Source organism: Zeus faber (genome assembly GCF_960531495.2).
Source record: "Zeus faber genome assembly, chromosome: 9".
Lineage (NCBI taxonomy): Eukaryota > Metazoa > Chordata > Actinopteri > Zeiformes > Zeidae > Zeus > Zeus faber.
This window is the reverse complement of record NC_137197.1, coordinates 4091228-4103622: the sequence shown is the minus strand read 5'-3', so window position 1 is coordinate 4103622 and position 12395 is coordinate 4091228. Positions and strand designations below refer to the sequence as shown.

The 12395-nt window shown below is 48.1% G+C and overlaps 2 protein-coding genes across 2 annotated transcripts in view; both read right to left on the bottom strand.

The window, feature by feature from the left end:
• The window catches only part of gab2 (GRB2-associated binding protein 2), a 45383-nt gene extending 40683 nt beyond the window's left edge, over positions 1–4700 (bottom strand). Inside the window, exon 1 of the mRNA XM_080007516.1 lies at positions 4533–4700. Within this exon, the coding sequence (XP_079863642.1) occupies positions 4533–4604 (72 nt within the window). The 5' untranslated portion in view covers positions 4605–4700. The remainder of the gene's footprint in view (positions 1–4532) is intronic.
• A 1309-nt stretch (positions 4701–6009) lies between these two features.
• On the bottom strand, positions 6010–11580 carry nars2 (asparaginyl-tRNA synthetase 2, mitochondrial). The gene is made up of 14 exons (XM_080006340.1): positions 11299–11580; positions 10627–10736; positions 10330–10450; positions 10068–10208; positions 9909–9989; positions 9739–9830; positions 9097–9229; positions 8875–8973; positions 8580–8617; positions 8423–8489; positions 7820–7957; positions 7621–7718; positions 7033–7059; positions 6010–6932 (listed from the first exon to the last, which is right to left on the bottom strand). The coding sequence occupies exons 1-14, from the start codon at positions 11470–11472 to the stop codon at positions 6788–6790; spliced, it is 1464 nt and encodes a 487-aa protein (XP_079862466.1). The 5' UTR covers positions 11473–11580; the 3' UTR covers positions 6010–6787.
• Between the last annotated feature and the right edge of the window lie 815 nt (positions 11581–12395).

Sequence of the window (12395 nt, the reverse complement as noted above, 5' to 3'; positions counted from 1 at the left end):
GCCGCCCTCCTTCCTCCGGGATCAACTGGGTCCGAGCTCTTTGAGGCCGGCGTCGGGGGGAGAGCGGCGCGGCGTCACGATAGCATCTGTCTGGAATGCGGGGAGGCTGGGCGTGCAGTATGTGAACCAGCACGTCTGTGATGTCAGACACAACACGAGGCGGCGGGGACGCGGCGGGGACGCGGCGGGACACCGCGCCGAGGCCGCCGACTCGCCGAGCCGCCGACATGGATGAGTCATACGCCGGTCATGCGGCGTACACGGAACACGCGTGACTCACGCAGACGACAGCGACGCTCGTGCTTTAAATTATGACCACGTGAGCAAAACCCCTCCGCAGCACCATCCTGACGGAGGACTGTGAGTGTTGTCAGATGGAGAGGCAAAATGACGCTGCTCCTCCTACCACACCTTATCATCCAACTTATGAGAATATGTCCGCTACACCAGCTTGAAGCTGTTTTGTTTTGTTTGTCCGTCTCATGAATGGATGAATGGATTTGCCAGACGCCACCGATGAAGGACAGTTTAACCCTCAAGCCACCGACAGCGCCCGAATCTGACCCCACGCAGGCAAAAGATTATTATTTTTTATTGTTTTAAAGGTCGTTCATGAAATCCTTCCAAAGCGTCTTGATTTTCACACACACACACACGCTCACACACTTCGGTCAAAACAACAACCTGTCGCTGGGCTCTCAGGGGAATCAAACGCCGACCACGTGGCTCACGCAGCAGCTTTCACACACTCAAAAAGGAAACACAAACATGTTTTCCCGCGGTTCAGATACGGCAGCGTCGATGAGATGAAATACTTGAGAGTGAAAGTAAAAGTTGTTTGTGGGATAAAAGTATGAGAGTACTCCATATTAAATGTACCCGAGTATGAAAAATAAAAGCTCTTCATATTTCAGTCAGGGGAACTCCTATCTCACTGCCACCGTTTTAGTCTCAGTGTGACTGCTTCAGCCTAGAGTGCCGACGGTCAGCTTTTGGGCGACTTGGTGTTTCCCTCTCATCGTCAACAAAAATCCTGAACTCATGAATTATGAAAATAATTCAGGGCAAAAAACAAAAAAGTACTTGAGGGTGTTGCAGGTAAGCGTGGTTTAAAAAAGGCAAGGCATGTGGTTTGGAGTGCAGTGGAGTTGAAGTGCAAACACCATTATAATATACTCATATCCACAGCCAAACCCAACTCCGAGATGTACTTTGGTACTTGAGTAAAAGTACACAACCCATCGGCGCTGGTGTTTGAATAGGGGGTTTGACTCGGCGCTGCCACCGTCACATGGCCGAGGACGCGCGTCTCCCACACGTGTTTGCGCAGCCGGGCCGTGCGCGTCGCTGTGGACCCAGTGAGTCACCGAGCGTCACCGGCGCCGGTAAACAATCCCCGTGAAGCCGGAGCCGCGAGGGGCCCCGCTCGTCACTCGGCACACACAGGTCGTCTCCGGTTTTCGGCGGTTCCACCCAGGCTCCAACCGTCACACCGCTGCCGAACTTTGCATGCGATTTGCATGCCAGGCCTGGGGCGACGGCGGCAGCGGGGCGGGGTGGAGGTGGTGGAGGTGGTGGAGGTGGTGGAGGTGGATTACGTAACCCGGCGCTGAGGCTTCCTCCCGGGAGCTTCAAACGTGCCGTTACGCCGTGAGGCTGTAAAGATGAACGCTCGCTAAACAGGGCTGAACGGGCGGCAAAGCGCCGGACATCCCAGGGTAATCCAGCCCCCCCACCAGAAAATATAGAAAATACCTCATCCTCCACCTTTTTGAGGTGTAAAGCATGACAGATGTCAGAAGGTGGAGCGGGTCGTCTGGTCACCGGAAGACTGCCTGTTCGATCCCCCGGGCTCCTCCTGGTAGCGTGCTGACGTGTCCTTGAGCAAGACGCTCAGCCCCCTAATGTCTCCCTGGGCGCAGCTACATGCAGCCACTGCTCCTAGATACTACGTCAGTTATGCTCCTAGATACTACATCAGTTATGCTCCTAGATCCTACGTTGGTTACGCTCCTAGATACTACGTCAGTTATGCTCCTAGATACTACATCAGTTATGCTCCTAGATCCTACGTTGGTTACGCTCCTAGATACTACGTCAGTTATGCTACTAGATACTACGTCGGTTACGCTCCTAGATACTACATCAGTTATGCTCCTAGATCCTACGTTGGTTACGCTCCTAGATACTACGTCAGTTATGCTATTAGATACTACGTCGGTTACGCTCCTAGATACTATGTCAGTTATGCTCCTAGATACTACGTCAGTTACGCCCCTAGATACTACGTCGGTTATGCTCCTAGATACTACGTCAGTTACGCTCCAAAATACTGCGTCAGTTATGCTCCTAGATACTACGTCGGTTACGCTCCTAGATCCTACATCGGTTACGCTCCTAGATACTACGTCAGTTATGCTCCTAGATACTACGTTGGTTATGCTCCTAGATACTACGTCAGTTGTGCTCCTAGATACTACGTCAATTATGCTCCTAGATACTACGTCGGTTACACTTCTCGATACTACGTCGGTTACGCTCCTAGATACTACGTCAGTTACGCTCCTAGATACTACATCGGTTATGCTACCAGATACTACCTCAGTTACGCTCCAAAATACTACGTCAGTTATGCTCCTAGATCCTACGTCAGTTATGCTCCTCGATACTACGTCGGTTACGCTCCTGGATACTACGTCAGTTACGCTCCTAGATACTACGTCGGTTACGCTCCTAGATCCTACGTCGGTTACACTCCTGGATACTACGTCAGTTATGCTCCTAGATACTACGTCAGTTATGCTCCTAGATACTACGTCGGTTACGCTCCTAGATACTACGTCAATTATGCTCCTAGGTCCTACGTCGGTTACGCTCCTAGATACTACGTCAGTTATGCTCCTAGATCCTACGTCAGTTATACTCCTAGATACTACGTCAGTTACGCTCCTAGATACTACGTCGGTTATGCTCCTAGATACTACGTCCGTTACGCTCCTAGATCCTACGTCAGTTATACTCCTAGATACTACGTCAGTTACGCTCCTAGATACTACGTCGGTTACGCTCCTAGATCCTACGTCAGTTATACTCCTAGATACTACGTCAGTTACGCTCCTAGATACTACGTCGGTTACGCTCCTAGATACTACGTCAGTTACGCTCCTAGATACTACGTCGGTTACGCTCCTAGATACTACGTCAGTTACGCTCCTAGATACTACGTCAGTTACTAGGATGGTAAAATGCAGAGAAATGCATTTTGTTGCCTCAGTACTTGTGCAATGACAATTAGTTGAATCTCATTTTATCTCCATATCTCAAATATAAAATGTATTCGCTGCGAATCACTCGGCTGTAAAATACTTAAAATACTTTAGCTCGACAGCTATGGTTGCCCGGTCGCTCCGTTCAACCGGGTTTGGGCCGTCGTCAACCGTCTTGTACCTCGTCCTCTGCCCTGGAAATCAATCGACGCCTCTATGAACATCACTCAATTATGAAATGATGACATTGCGGGGCAGCCACCTTCACCAGCGTCGGCAACTGCTTCCAAAAGTCGAGCGTCGGGCCGATAGGTCAGAGGTCAGGACTCTGAATGGAGGGCGTCGGGGCGTGACCTCGACAGGCCCCGCACCTCGGCGGTCCGAGACGCCGCCGGAGACGTCGGGGGCCCCGGCACGGAGCGGGTCAGGGAGCGGGTCTTCTTTGCCCCCCCCCCCCGCTGTTTGCGCAGGACTGTTCTGAAGCGGGGCCACTTCTCCCCTCACCCCGCCCCCCGCCCCCCGACGGCGATGAGGAAACAACCGGGGGCGGAGGGCGGAGGGCGGAGGGCGGAGGGTCTGAAGACGCTCAGCCATGGGTTTCCAGATGAAACCGGGCGGATGACATCATGGCGTCGGCTCGCAGGGGCACGGAGAGGCCTGGTGACGCTACGCCGCACATGAACGCCAGACAGCTGTGTTTATTGTCCCTCGCTTCATCTACAAATCCTATTATGTGCTTTGGTGAACAGCCCCCCCCCCCCAGCCGCACCTGGGAGGGACACACACACACACACACACACCCCTCCATGGAAAGCAGTAACATAACTGCACGTTTGGACGTGACCTCATCATAATCAGATGTGAGATAACGCCATCGTATCGTTTTGTTTCGTCGTTTCATCCGCTTACAAGCTGTTTGGCTGGAGCTCCAGACAGATGTCCGCTGTCAGGGGACAGACGGTTTTACCTCCATGTCGTCACGGAGCCCCCAGTGAACCCCCCCCAGTAAAGTCTGACTCCTCCTGGGTGACGTGTGTGTGATCGAGTCACATTGAAATATGTTTTGGGTTTTTAAATGACAGAGGGTTGTTGTTTTTTTTGTACAATCTGATACGAGGTGTTGTGGTTTGAGCTCCATGTCCAGCAGGTGCGCCCCAGTGGCACCTGGTCTAGATCCGGACCAGGTGCCACTGGGGTGCACCTGCTGGACCGACTGGACTCGGACCCCCCGTTGCTCCTCACAGCTTGCCCTGCGCTCACACTCACGTATCTCCTGAGTTTCTTCTCCGGGGGGGACTTCCTCAGCCAGCCCTGGAAGATGATCTCTCCTCCGCTCATGGTGATGCAGATTCCCTGGGTGGATGTGGCTCTGGTCCTGACTCCTGGTCCCCGGTGGGTCTAGTGCATGGCTGCGGTCCTGCTGGGAGCCCGCCGCTCACAGTGTCGGGATGGATGTGGTCCTGGTCCTGGTCCTAGTCCCGGTCCTGGTCCCTGTGGGTCTAGCGCTTGGATCACCCACTGCTGCAGTCTTCCCCATCTGAACACACACGGGGCTTTTTAAGGTCCAGCAGGTCCTTGCAGCAGGAGCGCAAAAAATAAAAGGCGCACTGAAGAACGCGCAAGTCGGCACTGGGGACTACGAGAGGCGCTCCCCCTGGTCCAGGTCCCGGCCCAGGTCCAGGTCCAGGTCCGGGTCCGGGTCCAGGATCAGGTCCGGTCCAGGCTGCAGACTCTGCAGACTCCGCAGTAGGAAGTGTGTGGACGGAGCGGAGCAGCAGCTCCTTCCCCACTCCCCGCCCAACGAGCAGGGCGGGGCCGCTCCGAGAGACGCGAAGTGCCGCAAACACTTAATACACACAGCAAAGTTGGGAATTCCACGATTTGACACCTCTAATAGCTCTGTATATATTTATATTATACCACTCTATCATTTGTATTTATTTTTTTATTTATATATATATATATATATATATATATATATATATATATATATATATATATATAGAGAGAGAGAGAGAGAGAGGGAGACTGTGTGTAGATTTTACTTCATGTATGCAAAGCTGCACAATTTCTTATTTTTGACAGTGTAAACTGTTTGTGCTTGGGTTATTTGTTTACTGATAATATTTAGGTTTATTGTATACAGCCACGTTTCCTTGGTTATCGTTAAATTTTTAGGTTTGCTGTAGTTTGACAAATGTTTGGATTTTCTTGTAAACCTTGAGGATATTGCCTTGTTTTCTATTCTTATGACTATATTATTATTATTATTATTATTATTATTATTGCCTACTGGTTGTAATGTGAGCTGCTGTAACACTAAATATCCGTCCAGTTAAATAAATGAGTGTTGTCCCAAGCTTTACATTTAAAATATAAATATGTTAAATTATCTTCGATAGTTGAATAAAAAAATATATGGTTTAATACAGCTGCTGTAAATAACAGCTGATAGGGTGGGGAAAGAGCGCCACCTTGCGGAATAAAGAAACCCCACGACGATGATGATGATGATGATGATGATGATGACCTCGGTAATGAGGTTGGAAAACCAAACAAAAAAAAAAATCTAACATATTGAGCTGAAGAGATGAGCAGGCCAACAGCACAGCGTGAGAAAAAGCTAAAGTTAAGGCAAAATTCATTACAGCAAATATAAGACAATCTGGTAAAAAAATGAATTAGAAAAGCTAAATATGGCAACACCAGTCAACTGAGAAAAAACACATAATTCAAAAGAAAATATATTAAACAAAGTTTTTTATAAAATTTATTTTACATCTCGATAAATATTCACAAATAAAACGTATAAAAACGTCTGGCTTATGGACAGCGATCTGACTACTACGCAGCGATACATAGGTTTGTAAAAAGGGTGTGACGACAACCACTTGTCAAGATGGTGCTTGACCCCCAGGGGAGTTGGGGACCACAGGCCTGTGGTCATCCACCATGAAACCATCCCACAGGTCTCCTCGTACAAACACCTCAGCCTTTTTACTGACAACTCATGGTTACTCTTACACAGTGACGGCTCGTGGTGTTGATCAAAAATGCATGTTAGTCCTACATCAGGCAGTCATGGAGAGCCTCGTCAGATACGGCATCACAGCTCGTTTTGGTGACACCTCCGTGCCACTCAGGTCCAAACTGGTCGGATGGACGCAGGCTGCGCGGAAGGTTACCGGGGTAAGAGAGCTTCCATCCATGCAGTCTACGTACCAACAGGCTGCTCTAAGGCCGCCAGGCAGGATAGATACTGACCCATCCCATTTGGGCAGATTTTTGCTTTTAACATCTTTTAACATTAACATCTTTGTATGTTTTTTGGATGTGGAATGGTTTTTTTTTTAACCCCTGCACGGGTGACGCTCAAGCCAAATTTTCCACTTTGTGGGAGAATAAAGTTCATCTCGACTTTAATGTTTGTCCTTCAGTCGTATCTTGAGGTGTGTAACCCCTTCATATATGACGCGAAGCAAAATAAAACAAAGGATTCTGACGCAGTAATTCAGCAAGTTTCACATTAAGCACGAGTGTGAAAATCTGGGAAACGGTATCACGTCTTTTATGTTGTCAACTCCCAGAATGCACTGCAGGTACCGCTCAAATCCCATTCCGAAGCCTCCGTGAGGGACGGAGCCAAAGCGCCGCAGATCCAAATACCTGCAAAGAAAAAGTGAAACCCAGCTCCGTGAGCTCTCTGGTGGAATCAGGACAGGACGTCATTTCCACTGACATGTTTGTGTGAAGAAGACGTAGTTACCATCCATACGCATCCACCAGCCCAGCTCTGCAAAGACAAGAGAAATGCTGTGAGAGACACATCAACACACGACCAGAGTGAAAAGGTCACAGGCCATTGAATAAGACCAGTCCCTAATCTGCGTGTCAGTATCAAGGCACACTTTGAAATCATTAATTTGGGCGTCAAGAAAACCCTTCTCCACCCAACTCCATCATTGCCATCACATGGAGTAAAGCTTGTCCTTATGGTGCGTTCAAGTCAACTCAGAAAACTCAAAATGACGACGTTCCAAACAGGAAGGACACAGTGTAAGGAACGGGGCTTTATTTAAGTCTTAAACCTGAATTCATAATTTAACCTGAGTTATACCTCAGTGAGCGAGCTACCGATAGCGTGACAACTGGTTGCTAAGTAACCAGTGCAATACCCCAAACTTAACTAACTCTGAAGTCCCCCTACTCCAGACCTGCCAAGTGCAATGCACCATGGGAGACTGTGTATTTTGCGCAGCCGCACCTCGGCCCATGAGGCGGTTCCCGAGCGGGGAACCACAGTTCGTTTTTGTTCTCTACACAATATTTTAACAAAACGAGTGCGTGTCCGTACTGCTGCAGCCTCTCCTCCAGCAGCTCCAGCCTCTCCTCCCTCAGCGAGCCTCCGCACAGCTCCCCAACTCCCGGCACGAGGAGGTCGACCGCGGCCGCCTGCAGAGTGGACGCAAACGGCACCGATCACAATCGCATCACGGCAGCCGGTCGGTGCTTTTCTGCTGTTTCATGGCTCTTCACTCGGAGCTCCCTCTTACCGTACGCCGAGGACGCCCTCCGTTGCCTCTTGCGTAAAAGGGCTTCAGGTCGTACGGATAATCAGTGACGAAGACCGGAACGCTGCCGCAATGTTTCACCAGGAACTTCTCGTGTTCCGTCTGAAGGTCGCAGCCCCACTGCAGAGAGGAGCACCCGAGGACGACGCGGGTTTGAGACAGAGGTTAGCTGGAGATTCAGCGACGTTTTTATTTTTAGACATCACTTCAGGGATTTTTTTCCCTTTTTTTCTGTAAAATAAAGATTACGTTTATGTTTTCAATCGTTCTCCTCCACAATAAGAAACTCGGTGATTATCTAGACTGTTAGTAGCATTGGTTGCTAAGGAAGATTGTGCAACGGGTTCGGATGAAAATCATGTGATATGGACAGAGAAGACAGAAAAGGCAGAGAAGGCCTGAAGCTACATCTGTTAGTTTTATGGAAAATCACAAATTAAGCTGTTTCACGCAGCCGGCCACAGCGCCCTTTGGTCTGCAGTAAGTGGAACACTGCAGACTGACAGTGTTGAAAACAAACACTTACATATCACATCCAGTCGGTCACAAAAGAAAATAAACATTTATTAATTTGACTTCACTTACATCCGTCGGGAAGACAAACTCCTCGGCGCTGTGGTTTAGGATGTCGATGGCCTCCGTGTAGGAGATCCTGATTGTCATCCAAATGTTATATTTTTGTCAGTCAAGGTCAGTGTGTATTTCAAAACATTTAGTTTATTTTAATATGTAACATACTCACACATTGAATTTTTTCTTCAGCATCGAATCCAGTGTGTCCTTCGAAAAAGGAAAAGAGGAGAAAAGTATCAAACAATATAAAAAAAAAAAAAGTTTGGATACAGTACAGTTTAAAACAAATAAGTAGAGTAAACCTTATGAATATGAATACATGCACAGACAACTGGCGTTGACCAAAAGTGAAAGAATTCAAATAAATCATAACAAGGAAAACGACACAAGAGACGCGAGGATAAAAGACTCAAAGACAAACGACGCAGCGGTGCAGCGCTGACACGGCCGTTCGCCCTCCTCACCCGGTGTCCCGGAGTCACGCGCCGGTGAAATAAATCCACGTCCTCCGGACAGTGAGCCAGGACGTGTTCCGTCGCCGACCTGAACATGTCCTCCATCACCTGGGGAAGCAGGAGGCACGCTCCCTCAGCTCAGCCCACAACGCCCAACCAGCCCACGGGACAAATCGGGACGGACCATCGTATCGATCATCCGCGAGCGAGGTGGCGGAGACGCACGGTTACCTCGGTCAGGTCCTCCAGGGACCGCGTGAAGGAGAGCTCGGCCTCCACCATGTGAAACTCCGCCAGGTGACGCCTGCTCTGGGAGTTCTCGGCGCGGAAGGTCGGCCCAAAAGTGTAGGCCCTGGAGAAAGCTCTGCAGGACGACAGGATGACAAAGTGTGCGACCTTGGATGAATGCCTCTCAAAGGCACCGCAGTGCAAAAACTGGACTGATTTAACAGATTAAATCTCCTTTTGCGGTTGCCCAATGCAATCTCTGAAGTGGACATCTGGCAGTGACAACGTTGGTAAACGTAGATCAATATGATGCATCTAGCTGAGTAAGGAAGAACTAGTTTACTTGTTTCCAAGCGAGGACGGAAGACAATACAGTGGCTTCCTCTTAGTTGTAGAACATTATATAACTGAAAACATTCTGAGGTTTTCAGGCAATAATGCTGGACTTACTACATGGAGAAAGCGTGTTGAGTGTTCACAGTTTTGGAAGAAGCAACTTGTAGTACATTTGACCCTTCTGAATTTCCCATGAAATAGCTTCCTTTATTCCTTCCTTTATGTCGAGGACAGAACTGAAGTGCGGAGTGCAATAAAGTCTCCCGATTTGAAGAAGATATCTTACAATAATTTTTTAAAGATTCTCACCCGGACATCACCTCTAAATGTAGCTGACCAGACACAGTGAGGAAGACGGGGACGGAGAAAAAGTGGTTCTCCTCCTTAGCTTCGCCGGCCGGCTGCGGTAAAAGAAGAGGTCGTATTTCTGAGAACACGCTCAATTCAACCCAATTACAACCACATGCGCAAACACTTGCCTTGACCTGGAAGAGTTCACCTGCGCCTTCGCAGTCGTTTGAGGTCATCACCGGGGTGTGGATCTGCACAAAGCCCTTTTTCTGTTAAAAGAAACCACTAGCTGGGTCAATGGGTCTTGCTCAGAAACCGACAAAGATCTCCCGCACCGATGTTCTCACCCTGAAATAGGACTGGACAGCTGCCGCGGCTTCACTTCGTATCCTCAGCAGTGAACTGAAGACATTTGTTCTACATCTCAGATGAGGATATTGGCGAATATATTCAAGGCCGTGTCTCTCTTTGATTTTGAAAGGAAAATCCTAAAAATAAATAATAATAGGAGGACACAGTGAGAACCTAATATTATTTGCTGGAATGTGACAGCACAATTGGGTGTCCCTGGAGGGTGTGTTATCATTTTATGGATTTAAGTCGTCTTACCATAGTGTTACATTGCCCGACTACGCGGATTTGTTCGGCTAAAAGTTCAACCGGCTGCTTTCTTTTTGGACTTTCTTTGAGACAACCAGTAACTTCAACTGCACTCCCAAATGTGAGCAGCCTTAATAGAAAGAAATGAAATACAGAATGAAAAGTACCATAGGCATATTTTATTTTTTACATATATACACATACACACACACACACACATTTATATATATACACGCTGTATATACATGTATACGGGTGTGTGTGTGTGTATAAAATACTAAGAGGGAGACATTCAAGTACACTTACGCATCGTTCAGCTGTGAACTGGCAACGATCTGCAGCGATTCTAAGCAGCTTCCGTCGTTCATATGAATGAATAAGTTGTCCTTCTGAGATCTGACGGCACGAACCCAACCCTAAAAGCCAAAAGTGAAAAGTATGTATATGATCAATCTAGTGTCGTCGGCAACATCCGTCTTAGGTTTTGACCCCCTATTGGAGGCTTCGATGTGGGGAAATTCTGCACACTGCAAACAAAAAAAAAAAAAAGGGACTTTTTCTGGGTATCACAGCGTACGTCATTCTGAACAAGAGTTTATTATTATTATTAGAATCGTTTTAAGAACAGGGTGTTTGCAGGTATCAGAGAGTTCAATTGAACACTTTAAAGACGCTTAAGACAGGCTTTTAACGAAATGTAAGACTTATTTTTGGACACATCACCTCTCTCATTCAAAGCATTGCAGGTAAATATTATGCATTCGGTATTTAATGACTTTTAAGGCCTAATATTTGCAAACCTGAGTTGAAGACACCTGCAGGGCCTGCAGACGCCCTGTGATAGATGTCTGCACCATCATACACAGCATTAACCCGACCTCTGGGCAACGTCTGCGGGTACGCAGGGGGCGAGTCAATGCCAATGTGAACCGACGAACGCACAAACGTTAATAACATGGGTGCTGAAAGCAGCTGTACCTGCACTTTGACGCTGGCTCCCAGCTCGTTCCCCGACAGAGCCTCAGATACACGGAGGGTCACGGCTGTTCTCCTGCAGTCATGTCGGAAAGCACACGCTGCCGCCCGAGATAGGATCCCGGTAGGCGTGAGAACAAGCTTTCTAGCGGCAGATTTGAACATTGCAAAACACATGTACTACCTACAGCAGATGACGTGACGTGTGTCAAATAGCTACGGTGTGTTGGTGGTGATGATGATGATGATGACGACACACGTCGCTGTGTTTAAACAGCCTCACGTTGTGTCCTGTGGGTGAATGTCAAACGCTTCCTGTTTAGGTCTGTCGCCATTGGTCCAAATCAGTCACGTGGTTTTCGTTTAACCAATGGCGTTGTTTTGGGTTTTTTTTTTTTGTTTTTTTCTTGTTTTTTTTCTGTGCCGCGTTCCAGTACGACTCGGAAATCGGTCATTCCGAGTCTGGCAGTCCACGAGCGAAAAGTGTTCCGTTGTCCCTGTTCGGGAAAACGTGGACACGGCGTTTATTTTGTGAATTATGGAATCTATACAACTCATGTCAACGTAACAGAGTGGGTTGGGCGAGGGTAGATGCGTTTTCAGGCGAAAACCCACGCACTTTTCGAAGTCCAATACAACGCCGCACAACAACGCCTTTTTTAACGAGGATGCAGGGTCATGGAAGGCCTCCCAAAATGTCTGAGTCGTCAGTTTTAAGCATGTTTATTTGATCAGCTGCGAGCAATAATTAAAAGTATTTATTATTCTTAAAAATATATTATTATTATTATTATTATTATTATTATTATTATTTCAACATTACAACCACCTCTAATAATCACTAATACTGTGTAGCTCCCCCTCGTGCCCCCAAAACAGCTGTGACCCGTGGAGGCATGGACTCCACCAGACTCTGAAGGTGTCCTGTGGTATCTGGCACCAAGACGTTGGCAGCAGATCCTTTAAGTCCTGCAAGTTGGAGGTGGGGCCCCCGTGGATCAGGCTTGTTGTTCCAGCACATCCCACAGATGCTCCATGGGATCAGACCCTAACCCCACCCATCCACTCGATGTAGAAGAAAGGGTGATTCATCAGACCTC